At 35.6% G+C, this 20,064-nt stretch overlaps 1 protein-coding gene across 5 annotated transcripts in view; it reads right to left on the reverse strand.

Moving 5' to 3' along the window:
- The window catches only part of Tenm3 (teneurin transmembrane protein 3), a 2,471,519-nt gene that overhangs the window by 58,996 nt on the left and 2,392,459 nt on the right, over positions 1-20,064 (reverse strand). For all 5 annotated transcript variants that reach the window (XM_048791931.1, XM_048791932.1, XM_048791930.1 and 2 more), the window contains 4 exons: positions 8,138-8,354; positions 7,005-7,124; positions 6,210-6,471; positions 1,010-1,277 (listed from right to left, as the gene is read on the reverse strand). In XM_048791931.1, coding sequence (XP_048647888.1) covers positions 1,010-1,277; positions 6,210-6,471; positions 7,005-7,124; positions 8,138-8,354 — 867 coding nt within the window. The remainder of the gene's footprint in view (positions 1-1,009; positions 1,278-6,209; positions 6,472-7,004; positions 7,125-8,137; positions 8,355-20,064) is intronic.

Here is a 20,064-nt window from a genome sequence, read left to right on the forward strand (position 1 = left end):
TAATTAGGTCAGATAAGTTAGTCCCAAATGTTGATTCGATGATAACAACTAAAAATAACATTTCTATCTGAATAATTAGAGCTGTTTGGTTTCCAAGAATATTTAATTATGAAAAATACTTAAGACAGTGAGGTTCAAAAGAATAGAACAAGATAGAGAGATGATATTATATTTACATATATCAGAAATAAACAATAAACCCAGCAGTGAATTAATATGAATAATTCACAAGTGAAAAACTTTTCAGAGTTCACAGTAAAACATGGATGTTAAAATTCAGAAGAAAGTGAAGGGAGAAGTGACAACTATCTGATTTGAACTAATTCAAATCCAAATTACACATTAATTTCAGAAGAGAATGTCTATTTTATTTTCAGATAAAAACTAACAGGAAAAAAATGATGTTATCCTTTGGTTTCTGATGATCTGAGTTGAGCTTGAAGCTATATCTCGACATGTCAAATTTTGATTGCATTGTGGAGTCCTTCAATGAAATAAGTGGCTTGGTATTTTAAGAGTGTCTTTCCACAGAACTGACTGGTCCTTCTAGTCTAAAGACTGAAATAATCTTAGACACAAATTTTGTTTGATAATCTATTAAATACCATTATGAACTGATGCATGAAAAATAACATCATACATTGAAAACATAAAAAGGAGGGTGAAAGGTAGGGAGGTAAAGTTATAAATAAAGGAAGAAAATAAAACAGGAAGAGACACAATAAGAAAATAAATAAGAAAAAAGGATACGATAACCTGAAATCTCACTCAGACTAATCTTCTATGCGATAATTTCAGCCAGAAAAACTGACACTTTTTTCCTTCTCATCAAATGGAGTACATTCCTTTTCCTTTAGTAAGAATAAACCTATTGATAACTTCTCTAGGATGACCTTACTCCCAACTTATTTGGTTATCCATCAACTTTCCACAGGTTGCAATTAATTTTATGACAGTTCTAACTTTGAGATAATTTTTTCAAAGCAGAGAAGATTTATATGGAACTTACCGACAGCTTCAGATAGACCGTAGACCTTCTGATTATAAGCGTCTGTTTTATCCCATATAAAAGTATAGGCCAAGTTTGGTGAGGCAGGAAACCATTTTTGGAAGAGTCTTCCAACTACAGCTACCATTAGATGCACCTTCATTAAATTAAATGGTATAATGGACTGGGTCATGGTGATCTTGAGAACTGACTTATACCCTGCAGCTCTGGAACTCAAGTAGGAAAGTTTCAAATCTGTTCCTGGAATTGTGGTTTCTTCATGAAGCACCTGCATTTGAACAAAGCAGAAGCTGCTAACTGTGCTCATGTATGTGTACTAGAGAAAATAGATTTAAAAGAACTAGTAGAGCAACTAAAATAAGATGCTGAAGAGTTGCTATTCATAAATACACATTTGAGCTGTTATCTTATTCAATAATTAAAAATAACTCTACTGCCTGCCTAATTTTCTCCTCCTAAAAGCCTCCTGTCATTTATTCTGAGTTAATCATACCTCGGGTTCTACCCTTCATACAGGAACACTGTGACTGCTCCCTCAGGCTGACATGCAATGACTTGTTAGTGTGGCAGTCCCAGCAGATTCTCACTAACCCATCTTTCACCCCAGTCACCCTGGAGAATTAAAGCCGACATTTGTAAGATAGTTAGCTCAGAACAGGGATATGGCCTGGGCCAAAGATCTAGCCTTCACCATCTGGCTCATTTAGGGATTAAACCTGTCTGTGCCTGTAGCCTCATCAGCCAATGTGTAGGTCACTGCCTAAAGAAAAGAGTGACAACAAAAAAGACCAACTCATCTGGATTAAATGGTAGTAAATCCCACATCCATGTTGAGAGGTATGGTAACAATACCACATTCTCATACTCAAATACTGAGCTACAGCTTACCACTGATTTTTGATATCATGGTAAATAAGCTAATGTTTTAAAAAGCTGGGTATAATTTTTCTTAGAGAGTAAATAATGTTCTTGAGTGCACACATAAGATACTTAATATACATTTTTTGATTTGAAGCTGGACTATAAAATGTTAATGATAGCTGCTTAAGAATTATCTCTTTTGTAAATTCTTAAAAATCATTTTTTCTTAAATTCTTAAACCCATTTATTCATCAGTGTGACTAGCTCAATGAATGCCCACAAACTTGTGACATATGACATATGCAAAATATATTATGCTAAAACAGTATTTAATATATTTTATGTAGCAAATAAAATTTTTCTAAAGGGTGCAGATTCTCTCTTCCAATGCTTCTCCTAGTTTGGTCAAGAATAATGGTTCTTCATAGGCTTACTACATATAAGGTATAGCACAAGGTGGTAGACTTATTATATATACTGCAAAGTGCAAGGCTATCTAATGTTCAGGAACCTGTGCCAGGAAGCCAACACTTTCTCAACTAAAAATTTAATAGCATTCTCAAAGGTTTCCTCATATTGCTCCATCAAGACTCATTATTCAGAAAAAGACTGCCTTAACAGGTTAGAAAAAAAATTCAGAATAGTGATTTCAATGTTCAGTATTATCCTCCCTCCCTTCCTGACACTTCTTGTGTAGAACAGTTAGGAATGATGTACACACATTTGCCACCTCCAAATTTTAATAATTTATGTAAAACTACTGGATACCAAACAGCCATAATTTCACTATAAACAATCTCATGGTTGGAAACAGCATAGATGAATAGTCTAAACAAACTTCCACTCTGGCCGGTGAGTCAGTGTTGGCATGAAGAAGGGTGGGATGAAGTCTAATAGATTTAGAAGGCATTGCTATAATAGATACAACAATTCATTACAGCTGGGGTTTTCCTTACTAAACATGCTGACTGAATTTAGCCAGAGAACTGTCTTAAACAACAGTTTATGAATATACAGAAACTTTTTAGAGCTCCATTAGACCAAGGGAAACCATGAGATTTAAGATTTACAGCACTTGTATAAGACTATAGGATGTAGGGTGAATAATTTGAAGAGAACTTCTCATGATCAGGGTGAAATACCAATGGGATAGGTTGCAAAATAGATTTCTGTGACTCCTGAGTTGTCCTAGAAATATGTGATTGAACCCTGAAGTGTATAATTTATTTCCTCTTATTTTCAAAATAATTTCCTATAAATTTGATAGGCTTTCTATATGTAGGGAGTCTTACATTAATATGTATTTCCTGTGATCTGCTAGGAGTTGCTTTTCTATTTCAAAAGATCATATGCTAGTTCTAATTTTAATAACTGATTATTGTCTCTGTCATGGTTAACCTACTTCTATGGAACAAATATCTATAATTTAGTTCATTAAAGCATGCATTTCTCCTATGTAATTTAATCTTACCATGTTATATTACATTACTAGGAAAAGCAAATCCTGCCAAAATAGGAAAATAAACCATTAGGTCTACTTTTACCAGCTGCATCAACTGTAAGCCCCATTCCTGCTTGACCCCATTAAATATTCTGTTAGAAACTACATTCTGCCAACGCTACTTTCCAAATCTCTGTCTAATCTATTGCCTCTTCTCTATTTCCATCACCTTTGTGATTGTTAGGCCCTCTCCATCTGAGGCCTGGACACGTGTGGAAATACAGTTAACTGGCCTGTTCTTTGACTTCTTGGTCTTTTGTATCAATTTTGTCACTTGGACTTAGCTTTTTTTTTTTTTTATTGGTTGTTCAAAACATTACATAACTCATGACATATCATCTTTCATACATTTGATTCAAGTGGGTTATGAACTTGGACTTAGCTTTAGTGAAATGCTGAAAAAACTTCCTTGGTTCTTTGGTTTCAAGTTGCTTAAGGAATTCAAGGTCTCCCTTGGAAGGTATTTTAGGAACATACATAATCTGGCCTCAGTACCACCTCCTTCCTCTTTCTCCTTACATAGCTTACATTTAAATTGTTCTCCAGTTTTTATATAACAGTACCTGTTTGGACCACCACTCTGTTGCTCACACATTTTCTTTGATCTGGAATATGCTTCCCTCTCTTTTCTGCCTTATCATGTTTTCTTTGGTTTACTCAGGAACTGACCTCTTTTGAACTTTCATAGTTGTTTATTCATCACACTTACAATGGCACGATCCACATTTTGCTCTTCTCTTAATCCTAGTAGAGTAAAAATCTTAGATTTTTACTAAATGCTTACCTACTATATGAGTGAATGGAGAAAGACTCCATGTATTCATGGACTTGTTGACTCTTTAAAGCTCATTTCAATGCCCTGGTTTGCTAGAGAAATTGCCACTTATGAACAGACACTGCCTCCAAGTCTAGTCTATTTCAGGACTAATAAGTTCAAAATTACTGCAAGATAGAGCTGGAGAGGAAGCATTAAACTGAAAAAGATCACAATGAACTTCCTAAAGCTTCAGCTCAAAGTCTTCATGACTGCTGTGACCACTAAGTGTCACTTTGGCATGACATCTACCTGTGAGTCTTTTTGACCTTTTGTATCCTAGACCTTCCTGACTCATCTTTTGTTATCTCTGTCTGTAAGTCCTCCCGAGGGGCTCTCATCCCATGCTTTAAGTATACTTATATGCCGATGACTCCCACATTTACATCTTCATTCTTACACCTCTATTTCTTTCCACCCAACTGTCTTTGTCTAAGCCACCATCATTTCTTCTGTTGACTAGCTTCAATCCTTGCCTAATACAGAATATTCTCAGCACAGTAACTACAGAGATCTCTTTAAGAAGGAGGTCAGCCTAAAAACCTTCAATGGCTTCCAATTACTCAAAATAAAAGTTTTTATCTTTTCCATGGCTCCCAAAGACCTGTAATTTATGTACTACTATCTTTACTCATATTGGTCTCTTTGCCACTCCTTGAACAAGCCAAGCATGCTCTTCTTCATTGCTTTTCCTTTTTCCTTTCAGTGCAGGGATTGAGCCCAAGGCTTCACACATGCTAGGCAAATGCTCTGCCCTTGAGCTATGCCTCCAGTCCTTCCTCACCACTTTTGAACTTGCTCTCTCCTTCACCTAGACCACCCTTCTGTTTTCACAGTTCATCCCTTCACTTTCTCAAAAGCCCTGCTGAAAAGTCATCTTCTCAAAGAGATCCTCCTGGACTACACTACATAAAATTGCACCTCCATGCACTTTATCTTTAAATATCTTTAAATAATCTCAGAACAGCCTGATATATGTATTGTTTAGGGTCACTCTGCTCGTGAGTTGGTAAGCTTGTTGAGAAAGGTATTTCATCAGATTCAGATTCACTTACTGATTTGTTCTTATAAAACAATGCCTGGTACAAAACAGATAGTCAATAAATATTTGAAAAATGAAAGTGACAAAGCTTCTATGTTCTGTTGTATTTTAAATACCCCAAATATACTGTACCTGACATCCTACCTTTAAGATCTGAAATTAGAGGGGCTGGGTTGTGGCTCAGTGGTGGAACACTTGCCTAGCATGTGTGAAGCACTGGGTTCAATCCTCAGCACCACATAAAGAATAAATAAATAAATAAGGATATTGTATCCATCTAAAAAAATACTTAAAAAAAAAAGATCTGGGGCTAGGGATATAGCTCAGTTGGTAGAGTGCTTGCCTCCCATGCACAAGGCCCTGGGTTCAATCCCTAGCACCACAAAAAAAAAAAAAAAATTGAAATGAGAAATAGATAAAAATGTTTATTTTTTAGAAAGTTAGGGCTTTATGAACTACAAGCTATTAACTTAAGACACAATGCCAAGCTTTTTAGAAAATAGTATCTTGAGAAAACTAATGAATATTTTCTATCAAAAATCATGTTTATCTTTTCCAAAACACGTTTTTACTTAAAATAATTAACAGTAAGTGGTTGAGTGTAACTACCATGCACAATAGCACTTGTTACAATGTTAGCCAGGCTGTCAGGTACATAGAGGCACCAATTTTTTTTTCAACAAATGAATGAATGAGCAAAGACATTACTCAGTGGTTAAATATAAGCTCTTTTACCATTTAGCTATAACTAATAAATATATGCAGATACAGTTTGAAGAAAAAGTATTTTGAATAGATTTTTAAAACATAACTGAGTATCGTACTATAACAATATGTACTTTGCATACACACAAATACCACATTCTACAGAATTATTTACGATAGCACTGGAGTCCTCCTGTAACCCTTTTTCAAAATTTTTTGGCAACCGCATGATCTAAAAATCTTTTCTGTAAAAGTACTGCTTGCTAGAATATTTTACCTGTGTTTCAGGAATAATGGGGCTGTCTTCAGGAGAAGATCTGAAAAAGGTGGATAAAGGTGATGACACAATGATAGGATTTGGCCTCACAAACCCACTCAGATCACAGCTGGGAATGTCATTCTCCTCTTTCTTCATGACTAGAGTATCCATCACATAAAAGACATTCCAGGGAATCCACACAGTATGATACTGAGTGAGGAATGGAGATCGTTCAAATACCAAAGTGAGAGAAGCCCCACCATTTGCCACCAAGTCAAACCTAAGAAAAAACAATATATTCTCAGTGAATTGTCTGGATCCCGAATAACAACCAACACTTCACCTTCTTAAATTAATATGGTTTATAAAGAAAATCAACTTTTTTTTTTCTAATGTCACATATACAGAAATATTAAAAAATAATCATACAATGCATATTCACATTTATCTGGTCACCAGTATTATAACATTTCCCCAAATTTGCTTTCTATCTATTTTTTGGAACCATCTCAACTTAAGTCATAGACACAATGAAATATTACCCCTAAATATTTCAACATGCATCTTCTAAGACAAAGAACATTCTCTGACAAAACCACAATATTATATCATGCCTTAGAAAATGAAATCAACTTTTAAAGCATCTGAGTACATGACTTTAAATCTCTGCTCATATACTCTCATAGGTTTCTAGAATCTAAAAGTTGTCTTTCTATTAAAAAAGACAATAAAACATGATGGTTGATAGAAGACTGTCTAGTCTTATACTTAAAAAAGACTTTGAACAGAAAGAGTGTGATGAGACTAACTCACATTCCATCCTGGCGGGTAATAGTATATCCATATTCTGGGTAATGGAAAAATGAGACATTTACTCCAATAAGTGGAGTTCCATCAGCAGTTAGGACTTGGCCTCTGATGACGGATGCAAGGCTGTGGGAAGAGCACAAGAATTGGAATGAACATCTGTCTTCTTGGGCTAACATTATCATGATTTATAGATAATTCAACCTAAGGATAAAATAACAGTATCATCCACAATCAAGCGTTATTCACAAAAATCAGACCTGAAATACTCCCAACACAATGCCCTTTTTAATTCAGTGTAATTTACATTCTATAAATGCCTTGTGTTTACCCTGGGTTTTAATTTGTTGCAATCTGCCTTTTGGAGAGTTATCAAGACCAATAATTTAGAGATGAACTTTTAAAATTATAAACTCTGTGCTATTTCATAAGTCATACATATGACTTACATGAAGAAAAGTATACTTTCCAATTAATTCTGAGGCAATCTGTAAATCTGCAGGGACTAAGAAGTACAAGATTTAAGGGGGCAATAAGGAACATTTGTGTAACAACTTTTAATCAACTGCTGGGTCTCACTGCATTAATGCTGTTAAATTACTGCAGACCCAGGAGTTCTAGTGTAAATCATCTTCTTTTGCTCAGTGAGACATGAGACACCTGCTTTCACTTACTGGTTTATTTTCAGGTCATTACTGCTCTGCAAAGTACCAGTCAAACAGCTTATGCAACCTTACTGCCATGCCGTTAGCAGTTCCATTACATTAATTCATAATTTATATTATTTAGTGGACTCAGCTAAAAAAAAAAGTACACTTGTGTTTTGCCTTTTGGGTCCTTTCATTGCTTCTTTTGAAATGTTTCCAACTGTGCCAACAAAAATCAACTAGTTAAATGAAGATTTATTGACTCCTTAATGGAATGTCCTGTTATGTCTCAGGTATCGAAATTGACAAAGTATGTGAACTATGTCAAAAATGCTTGAAATGCGAAGTTTGGTGAAGAATTTGTTGGAAGAGGAAAAACTGTATTAAAAAACCCCATATTTTCCTCAAATACACACTCATCAGCATTTCACATAAAATATATAGCTGTTGATGAAAACCCATACAAATCTATATAAGGAAAGATGCATTGACCTCTTATTGAAAGGACTTTCTCCAGGTATAACATGTGTGCTATCAGATCCAATAAGAAAACTGATTCGATCATAGAAGGATTTGGCAGCTTGCTGAGATGGCGACTGTAAGCTTTGGCTAATGATATCCTGAGGATCAGGCAGTCCACGGCAGTAGGGCTGATTTTGGCAGGAACTCTGTAAGCAGCAATCAGGATCCATACAGTCAATAAGTCCATCTGCAGAGAAAAAAAGCAAACCAGTGAGAGAATTCGCTTTTTTTATGCCACGAGGATGAATAAGTTTGGTTTGTTGATTCTTTCATAGCTAGTAACTTCTCATTTCTATAAGGCATACTTTTTGAAACCAGATGAAATGGAAAAACAATACTTGTTTGCTATCATAGAGAGTGAATATTTGAATTGAAGACAGTTGAAAATAATCACATAATGTTTATTCTGAGTAAGAAATAAAAAAAATTACTGACTAGAACAATCTGTTAGTATGACAGAATATGGATCAATTGTGAATATAATTGCTTAGGCTTTCTTTATTGAAGAGAAAAATGCACTAATGCGAGTTAACACAGAGTATATGTTAAATGGATAGGGACATATATAGGGTAAAATTCTAAATTTTGGAAAAGAGTCAGAAAATTACAGTTTGTGAAGAGAAGCAAATGCGAGTCAATATAAAATGAGTATTAGTCAACTATCTTTCAAGGAAATAGGTCTCCAAAGGAAGGAAAAATGTGTTCCAGAGAAAATTAAGACATTTCCCAAATTTTAAATAGAAACTTGAGCTCCTAGTGTGCTTCCCCAAACATGCAGGTATTAATTAAAGATGTGGTAAATGTAAATTAGCCATAATATTGGAAATTATAAGAAATCTACCAGGAAAAAATGACATAAGGATAGAAAGAATTTGCTAGTGCCTTCACCAGGAACATCAAAAGGAAACTATATTCAATGGCCCACAGAAGTACAGTAATGCACTGAATAATGACAAATTCCTGTTGACTAGTGATGTGGGCATAAAATTGCTGTGGTACAATTCATTGCTCACATATTTGTGGTGATGCCAGCATAAACAAACCTATTATGCTGCCAGTCAAATCAAAGCTCATACAGTTAGGTAGAGTACATAATACTTGATAAGATAATGAATGGTGTTATTTGTTTATGTATATGCCATACTGTGCTTTCTGTTATTATTTTAGAGTGTATTCCTTCTTCTTACATAAGAAAAAGTTTACTTTAAGACAATGTGCCATGTTATGCTGGCAGCTGCCTCATACATCTGTGTTTATTGTCACTCTTGATGATATCAAGAGGCATACATGTTGAATGACTGGTGTATGATCTAGGTTTGTCTAGACACTGTGATGTTTGCACAGTGAGTGTCACCTAGTGATGTAGTTCTCAGAATGCATTCTAATCATTAAATGGGATGCATAACTACATTCAATTGAAACATATTATGACACCATTAATGGATGGGGATGTCAGGTTATGACAGTGTGATGACATTATCTTTAAGTCCACTACTTACTGAACAGTTTAATACATAAATTTTGATATGCTTTGTATAAATTAATAAGAATACTATTTTATATAGACTTTGGTCACTGACAAGATAGTTTTAAAATCTTTAAACTTGAGTTTAGGCTTTGCCATGACCCTATTATGGATGGCTCAGTTGAAACTATCTAGATGGCCTCTATGTTTTATTTATGCAAGTCTTTTTTAAAAAATAATATTTATTAAAAATATTAGTCACTTATTTTAGACCACTCTTATTAATAGAATATTAGCTTGCCCCTTCATTATTTGACAGCAAATTGAGACAAAAGAGAATAGGCTGAGTTGAGTTAAACTGCCAGTCTAAAGAAGGTGGGTCAACAACAACACAAGTAAGAAAAAAGGTGAGAATGCCTGCTCAGGGTCCTGAAGTCATTTTACCCACCTGAAGGAGAACACAGTGAAATTAACAAACTTAGTTTGTTACTTTCTAACACCCATATCTCCTTCTTTGGGTAACAGATTTAAATTTTTATTTCAGTAGTCAGCCCTCTGCAACTCTCAGTCCATGTGGGTATCTACCTTGATGTTGGTTCAGAAATATACAGGTAACCTAATGGACTCAACTAGGACGATTTTCAGTATTTATCTGAAAAGAGATTCTCTGCCCCAAAGCAGGCTTGAACTGTAAGGCTGTGAGGCTGGGATTGCAGCAGCCATCTTGCTGCCACTATAAAATCTGTCTGCAAATTGAGCTATTTCAGAAACAGTGGACCGAGAGCTTGAGAGAAAAAACAATATGATCATACATAGTGACATTCTTAGTGTCTTTGCAATAAGCTGCTCTTGATCTTCTGTTCCAGAAGCTAAGGCATTTGGTTTTTCCTTATGAATATTTTGGTAGGATTTTCTGTCACTTGAAACTGAAGGAAACCCAGCTTATCAGAGACAGTAACTAAAAAATCTTTTCAGTATTTCCCTTATAGTTTTGGGTGATAAAAACTTAATAAGTGAATACCTCAATTAGATCTATAATACCACAGTCATATATATTTATGAAAATATTACTTTCTTAAAAAGCCATGAAGATGAAAAATGTCTAAATATTTGTCAATATTTTTAGTAAAAAAAGATGAAACTATAGCCTTATTTTTCATGAGGTCATATAATAATAATGGTAATAATAATGCAAAACATTGTGTTTTATTCCCTCCATCTCTCTCAAAATAGAAGCATAGTTAATAAGACTCTGCTATCTAAAGTAGTTGACTATTGATCTATTGCCTCAATATAACTTCTGGCTTCAAAATAAGTAATTTAAATAAACAAATAAATAAATAAATAAATAACCCTCTAAGCCTCTCAGTAGCAATTCATGATTCTATCTTGAGATTCTATGAGATTATATGAGGAATCTTTAATGTATGCTATATGATATACTTCATTTAGGAGTTCTAAATGGATTTAGAATGAGTGTGCAGATGCTTGGGAGAGAATTTAACACAAATATATAATATTCTTGTAGGTATCCCCCTTATATTCATTCTTTGGCATATATAGAAACCACTCAAAATGGAAAGTACTTCCAAAAATTATATTTTATTTCCATTAATCTGGTAAATTAAGGGTTAAATGCTCCTTCCCCTCTCCCCACCCCTCCCCCAATACTCCCACAGTGTCCTCCCTTAGGCAATATATGATACAGTTGCCAAAAAGGAATGCTCAAATTTAGTCATTCATCTTTGTTAGTTTATAAAAAGCAAATGTACATCTGGCATGTAGTCTGCAGGTCATAAAACTGCATGAGATTGACACCTTCTGAACTAATCAGTTGGAAATGCATTTTTACAAGCCTCTCTGCTAACATCAATCAGAGAAAGAATCTCATTTTCAACAGCCAAGATGCAGGGACACACTGTTTGTTATTTTTCTGCAGAGTTTATCAGTAACTTGCCCAAGCAAGTGACGGATGGTTATGAATCTGGCTTCCTATAACTTGAGAAAACATTTTTCATTCTTTGTCTGTGCTCATATAGCAGCTAGGGCTATCTAGTACAACTAAGTTGATTACCCACTTGCCCAAATGTATAGTGCAGTAAAATTGTCTTCGTGGAATAGCTTCTCAAAATCATTGAGATTCCATTTTAGTCTCAGGAATATTATGTGGCTTATATTTATATTGGCGTAGGAGCCATATCTAATAGTATTAATCATAAAAATCTAAAGAAAATCAGAAATGTTCAAAACCCATCAAATAACCACTTCAATTATTAGTTAAGAGCCTTTCTTCAGTTTAGGCTTTGCAATATAAGTGGTACTCTATGTAAAGTAGATAATATAGTTTATGCTTCTTTCCACTCAAATCTTTAATATAACTGCTGTAGTTATCTGTTCTGTCCATATTTTAAAGTTTGCTCTTGTCTTTCCTTAGGCATTGCCATTGGTCTTTAACAGTGCCTGGCAAACTTATTCTGTAAAGGGTCAAACAGTGAATATTTAGGCTGTGGGCCCAGAGACTTCTGATAGCAACTCTTTAATAGTGCTAATGGAGCTTTAGACAATATCTTAATGAATGTGTTTCACTGTGTTCCAATAAAACTTTATTTATAAAAATCAGGTTTTTGACTAGAAGCCCAAAATAAGGTTTTGACCCCATCCTATTTTTATTATTCTTTGTATCATATTTGATATTTCTTTTCTGGCAAATTTAAAAACACACATTTGGTTAGATTATTAAAACTCTGACTCCAAGTTTATTTTTAGCTTGCCTTTTATGCTGGCTTTGCTTTGTTTGTCAAAATTCTTCCTTCTTTCAAGTAACTATGGATATTTAAATTTGTTTTAAAAACACTGATTTACTGACTGAATAAAAAAATTTCATGAATTTTCTTTGAATTTGTGTTCTGTTTTACTTATAAGATAACTAATGTCCACCACTTTTGAGTACAGTTTGGAAGTTCCTCTCCCCTCCAAGTTCTAACAACTCCTAACCCAAGTTAGGAGTTCTGTTGTAATATTGGATTTGTGAATTTCAATATTTTAACACTGTGCAGGTGTATCTTTCATTACTCTTTGCAGTCAACATTCTGTTATATGCATGGAATTAGTTCATGCATTATTGAATTGGATCATATTGGGTTTTCTGGACATTCCTGTCTGTCTGTATCAGTGCTCTCTTGGTGGCTTCATTCCCCTTATTCCTCTCACTTCAATGTTAATGACTCTAGGTTGATTTTTTTTTTTTTTTGCATTACAAACCCACAAACTGCCTTCCAGATATTTCCACCTGGATATTACACAGGCATCTAAAGGTAAACAGTATTAGCCACAGTGTCTATGCTCTCCTCCAAATACATTGCTTCTCCTATATGTTCTCTTTCAATGAATGCTTTCAGCATCCACCCATTCCATTTCTGCATCCAAGTAGAAACCTGAAGGTTATCCTAGGCTTCCTTTCTCCTTTCCTTCTTCTCTGCATCTAATCAATCTCCAGTTCCTTTTTTCCTTCATCTCAAATATATATATATATATATATATTTTTTTTTTTTGTCCAGTGCTGGGATTGAACTTAGGGCCTGGGACATGCTAGGTGTTTGCTCTACCACTGAGGTTTGTCACCAGCCCTCAAATATCTCTTGAATCAGTCTATTTCTCTCCATTTCTCTAATACTACCCTCAGGCCTCCTTGATCATCTCTTGACATGATCTCAACAATAGCTTGGTTCCCCAGGTTCCAGTTTCACCCTAACTTATCCATTCTCTACATTCCAGCCAGTGTTTGATTTTTTTTTATAGAAATAAAATTTGATGTTCACTTTTCTAGGTAAAACACTTCCTATACTAGGTTTCTAGTGCCTTTTGAATAAAGGCATAATTCCTTCTCTTAGCTTACAGATCTTTCCTGATGATTTTTCCCTCTGGATAGAGACCTATAACTTCTCTCCTGCTCCCCACAGCACCCTCCACTCCTTCAGCAATCAACTCAGACGGTTTTCTCATTAAGCCCCTTGAGGCTAACCAAGTTCACTGTTGTATCCCCAGTATCTATGACATTTCTTGGTTCCAAGTAGGTGTTTAAATACATTTGCTGAACAAAGGAAAGGAGGAATAAAGTTCCTGGAGATTGTGAGATCTAAACAGGTCAAAATTGTGCCCTTAGCAGCACATTAGAGACCCCTTTGGTTTTCTTTTAATACCCTTTCCCTATCCGTAGACCTACTAAACCTTGAATTCCTGTTTCTTTTTCACTTCATTAAGTACTTAAAAACATTCTTCATTAATTAGACATTAAATAATCCATGAGATTATTAAAAGTATTAAAAGAAATTATGTAAAATTTTATATATATATATATATATATATATATATATATATATATATATANATATATACACATATATATATATAATATCATGCATAATCTTACAAAGGCCATTGTTAAAGAAATTATGACCAAGGAAAAGACAAGTTTCATAAAAATTTACCTCATATCAATTGAATAAACATATTCATGGCAAAGAACACCATGATTTTCAAATTTAAAAAAGTGAAAGTCTGGGATAAAATAATTATAACATACTTAGCAAAGAATCAATAAGTAGGATATTGACCAAAGTCCTGAGAACAAAGGAAATGTCAAGCAACTCAATTAAAACATGGGTAATAAATAAGCAATTATCAGAAAAACAAAACCAAAGTAAAAATGGTTGAGAAATCAATATCAAGATCACTAATTTAGAACTGGGGATATAGCTCAGTGTTAGAGCACTTGCCTAACAAACACAAAGCCCTAGGTTCCATCCCCAGCACAGGGGGAAAAATATTCAATCTAAATAGAAATTAGGGAAATGCAAATTAAAACAATAAAAATTGCGTCATTTTCACTCATCAGAAAAAATTCATATTTTTCATGTTGTTGAACAATTTTATTTATGTACAAGGATCATGTATAGACTATGAGTATGAGAGAAATAAGCACTTTGATACTGATGAAATGTATAGTGGCTGAAACCTACTTGCAAGGCAATTTGACAGTAGCTATCAAAATTAAAAATTAAAATACCAAGAAATTTCACTTCTAAAAATCTTTCCTAAAGAATATTTGTTATTTACACAAAGATTTATATGCAGACACATACACAAATCACTATACATTTGCCTATATGCTAGTAACAAAAAAAATAGAAATGACTAAATTATTACCTATGTAGTAGTGCTGAAATTAATTAGTACAATCATGTTTTTGTTGTGAAGAATGGGATAGGCCTATATGTATTGGCATGAAAAAAATCTCTAAGATGTATCATTTGGAAGAATCAAATTTATAATGGTACTTACTCCATTTAATTTAAAAAGCATAAATGTGCATATAAATCCAGTAAAGGGGGAAGAGAAGATGTCCATTAAGCTATCAACAGTGGGTAGCTCTTCTGACAATGAGAATGTAACATGCATGTACTATGTCTAAGAAAACACCCTTGCCATTAATGTAGGAGTTCTTAACCTGGAAGTGCCTGTAATGGGAGGCCTGTGTCTATAAAGAGGTGCTGTGCGGTGTCCATTTCTATTGTCTGCAGCTTAAGGTGGTAGCTAATGGGTGTAAAATACAGGAGAGACTTTTAGTTCCAATCTGTGTGGCTCTGCTTTTCCTCTCCTTTGAAAACTCATTAAAATATAATGGTGAAACCTTATGTCCTATCAGGAAACTACTGGATGGTTTTGGCTTCTAAGAGCACAAGCTGGCTTTCTTTTTCCCAAAATGGAATTTATTATGCTCTAAAAGTTCTGTGGATAGCAAAGGTTTTAGAATCTGTCCCCTAAAGTAGGATCCAGTAGTCTTCCAAACTAATAGTAATTCCCACTGCCTGTCAATCATCATCCACCAGGATAATATATTTTAATGCCTGAGACTTGAGTGCTACTCTATGGTCAGATAATACTTGGACTCTTTTTGAGACATACTTAGGATCCATTGTAAATTGCTTTCTCTTTTTCTTTATTTAAATTGACTATTTCTTCCTCCATTCCTGCTGCTATCATCTGCCATTTTATTTACTTAACCTTTATATTTTGTTCTGTAGAACACAATAGTCTCAATAAATAGTCTCAAACTCGTGCTCAACTTTTTTCATCTATTCCAAACATTTCTTTATTTTCATTTGGTAATCTCCACACTTAGACTACCTACATTCATTATATTCATTTCGCTGATTATAGGAAAATTTCATTCATTTTTTTGCTCCTTTTTGTTTCTTTGTCTTACCTCTAGCACACTCTTACTTTTTATTAGAGTTTGAACCTTTCATTTTTATTTTATTTCTATTTATTTAATATTTATCATTTCTATCTTTCTAATTTCTACATAACTTCAGTTGAGTGGCAACCTATCTCCACTGTTATCAGCCCCTAAAAATTTTTAAAAGATGCCTGTTGAAGGTACATTGTCCTGATATACCTCCCACAAAGCAATAATTCTGAAGAACAAGAAATAACTCTATTTTCTTAAAATAAGACGTATTATTCTGGCAGAAGTTACATATTGGCATTCCACCATTCTTGAACAAAGTTTTGTAAGAGTCTTTTAAAGTTATTCTCATGCCCCCAACCATCCAGTCTCCAGGACAGGCTTTGCATCCCCTGCCTGAGGTCCCCACAGGGGACCTACCTACTGGAGAACCAGAAAGGGAAGCAGGACTACAAAGGGAAGTTTGGATCTCCTTCATGAGAAGAAAGATGGAAACACAGTGAGGACTGCCAAAGATAATGCATTTTGGGAAGTCATCTTGTTATTAAGCATCTCAGTTTTTGAAAAGAATTATCTTTGGCAAGTTATTGTATTTTGATGAATGTATAGTGGGACCACCAGCTATTTGTAGTCAAGAAATACCCTGTTGAATGAGATTCTTAGCGAGAAGACTGTAAAAACAATGATGCTTAAAAAAAGGTACAGAGAGAGAATTAGATGGCTGTCTTGACAACCTTGGATTAGGAGAGGATGTCAGAATTTCAGCATTGGTTTTCTTGCTGTCAAGTGAAAAGACTATAAATTTTGGGGGAAAGGAGGAGATAGAAATCAAAAACTCTTCTATTCTGAAAATAATAGTCTGTGTGCTACATGACAAATCATTAAAGTATATTTTCTAATTACACTAAGACTAAATGCCATGAAGAGCTAATCATATTTCTGGAGTAAAATCTGTTCTTCTGTGTGTCTGGTATTCATACCTCTTCTGGTGACAGTGCTTCAATTTTCCTGTGGGCAGGTGACCTAATTCAGACTAGTGAGTGTTATGGTTTGATGTGAGGTATCCCCCAAAAGCTCATGTGTGAGACAATACAAGAAGGTTTAGAGACAAAATGATTCCATTATGAGAGCCTTCACTCAATCAGAGAATTAATCCCTGATAGGATTAACAGAGCGGTGACTGAAAGTGGTACTATGTGGCTGGAGGAGGTGGGTCATTAGGAGTGTGCCTTTGGGGTATATATTTTGTATCTGGTGAGTGGAGTCTCCCTCTGCTGCCTGATCATGTTAGCCACTTCCCTCTACCACATTCTTCCCTCATGATTTTCTGTCTTACCTCAAGTCCAAAGGAATGGAGCCTGCTTGCTGTCTATGGACTGAGACCTCTGAAACTGTAAGCCCCAAAATAAACTTTTCCTCCTCTAAAATTGTTCTGGTCAGATCTTTTCATCACAGCCCTGAAAAAGGCTGACTAAAACAGTGAGGCTCAGTCCCAGGCCAAGGCCTCACAGAACCTTAGAAAAAGGTGTACTCTTTGTGCTGGGGTGTTTTGCTAGTGCAATGCAAACCCAGAGGTGGTGGTGACCATTTTGGGGAAGAGCTGGCTTGAGAGTGGTTCCAATATAGAAAAAACAACAACAAAAACAAAAATCAAAAACAGAGTTAACAGAGTTAACAGAGTTAACTCAGTCCCAGGTTTGAATAAAACCCAGGTTTGTGATATCATTATTCAAACACGTGGATGCAGCTATGTCTGACTTTTTTTTTCTGTTATATAAGCTAATGTATTTTTAAAGGGTAGAATCATTTGAGTTTAATTTCTCTCATGTGCAACCAGAGGCTTTCCTAGTAACAGTGACTGCACAGAACCTCAAGAATAGAATAGATTTTCTTGTTGCAGGCAAGTGGAAGCCTGAGGTAGAGTACACCGTGAATGGATCTATAGCAGGTGGCCGACTGAAAGAGGTACTCATGGAACTAAAGAAAGCAGCTGTACAGGGTCCTGGCCTTTCACCCAGTTCCAGATCACCCATCACTTAACAGTGACCAGCTCCCAGCTCTCTAACTTTCTTTGCTCTGACCTTAGCAGCAACAGGATCAGAATGAGTTTTGGGATATGAATAAGAAATGGCTCAATTTAGAGGGGAATTGACTTCACAGGTTTGAGTGGGAATTGAAAAAGAAATACTGATAAGCCAAGTCTAGGCATGTGCTGTTGATGTTGATCATTTGTGCTGAAAGTTTGCTCAGCCAGGACAGGACAGGAATGTGTTTCTACCATTTGGCAATGTTATCCACATTCTCTGCTCCAGTGCCCATCTGTTTCTGACTTGCACTACTCGATTTAAAAATCTGTTATTCCATCACCTGCTGCTGTTCAAATGATCTGCTCCAGCAGTCTCTGTTCAATACCTGGAGCTGGACTTGAGAAGCAGATCGACTTTGCCAATTCTATCAAGTGGAAGATTTTGTCAGGGACCTCAATATGGGTGGGTAAAAAAAAAAAAAAAAGATCATCCTTAGTTCTGAAAAGCTACATTACCTGGTGGGCATGACAGCAGTTTATTTGAATCTTAAAGAAACAAAAGGCAGCATGTTTACTTTTTGTGAATGCACAGGTGTTCAAAGAGTGGCTAAAGACAAACGGTCCCCATCTGTTTTATTAGTAGTCTATTACTCCTCCTCCTCATGAAGAACTCCTTTTAACACTGCTTTCCCTTAAGACTTGTAGAGAGACAAAGTGGGAGGGGAGGTCCACAACAGCAAAGAGAGACACCTATTTAGTGAGATCCAGATTTTGAGGATCTTTAGAATTACACAATTGAAGGTAGGGAAAATTTGACTGGGAAAAGGAAAGTATATTTTGGAGTTAAGGAACAGGCTTGGCCTCAAAAGATAAATTTAACTATTGCCCTATGTGTAGCTGTTGTTTCTAAACTTTTTTGATATTATTACCTACACTTCTAGGAATGGTAAACTGCGTTTTTATGAGGATTTTGTTCTACAAAGCTGCTTAAACAGCGATTTATATAGTGTTTAATTCATGACTAGGGCCAAATCCTCTTCTTCATCTTCTCTTCCTTCTTATTTAATATGCTAAATCAAGTGAGTTGGTTACTTTCTGGCTAATTCACCATTTTGATGCTAAATATAGTTTAGATAATGGCTTCATATCACGATGGTCACCTTTTGTTCTAGAATTTCAGTACTGTCCTAATTTTAAGCCTAGTGTTCTATTGTTCTGCTATCATGCTATCATTGCCAGATTAGATGTCTCAATTTAGGGTTTGATGTGGAAAATATTGTTTCTATGCACATAGCTCTTGCATAAGTTCAAAGAACCCTCTAGCTTGGGTTATAGGGCACCCAGGTTACAATCTTAGGACATAAAGAGGCTGGCACTGAGATTCCTTCTTAGAAGATCAACAAAATTAGGTTAGGGACAGGCATACAAATTATGTGAGATAAGTAGAGAATCCACAGGAGGTCTTCTATCTGCTCAGATTTCCCCTTAGAGAGGGAAGCCTAGAGATAGCATAGTTTCATGCTAATAAGAATAAACAAAGGGGAATGAGGCCAATTCACAGTTGATAAATTTTGAGGAAAAGTAAAAGCCTCCTTGGCTGATAACAATACTAAAGAGTTGATTAGCCCCTAAATTACTCTGCCGGGTCTCTGCAGACTTGGCCCTGCAGTTTGCTTCCCTCTGAGAGCATGTGGAACCTCCTCAGTATAATCTCTTTTTAGAAGACAAAATCTGAAATACAGGATCAAGGAGAAAGAGTCGCTCTCTTCCTCCCCAGGCAATAGAAACAATGGGGTAGGGGCTCTTTGGAGGAAAGTAACGAGGATGGTTGCCATCTGGGCTGTGGCTCTGAGAGGATTAATGCTGCCATTTCTATAGCACGTGGTTAGGAGGAGCCCAGGCAATGAGACATTATTAGCAGGGAAAAGCTGTGAGGGGTAGAGACTGACTAAATCCAGCTGGGGCAGAGAGGAAAGAGGCTTGAGTGTAGAATGAGGGGCTCAAGTTTCTTGATAGTTCAAGTAAAAGAATACGGGGAAGGTGTGGAGCACCGTGCTAGAAAGTGAAGGGGAGAACTAGAGCTCCTTGTCAGGAAGATAAGAGACAAACAGCGTTGGAGAGGGCTGCAGGCCCAGGGAGGGTACAGGTGGGGGGTGAGT

Source organism: Marmota marmota, unplaced genomic scaffold (assembly GCF_001458135.2).
Source record: "Marmota marmota marmota unplaced genomic scaffold, marMar, whole genome shotgun sequence".
In the NCBI taxonomy this organism is placed as follows: Eukaryota; Metazoa; Chordata; class Mammalia; order Rodentia; family Sciuridae; genus Marmota; species Marmota marmota.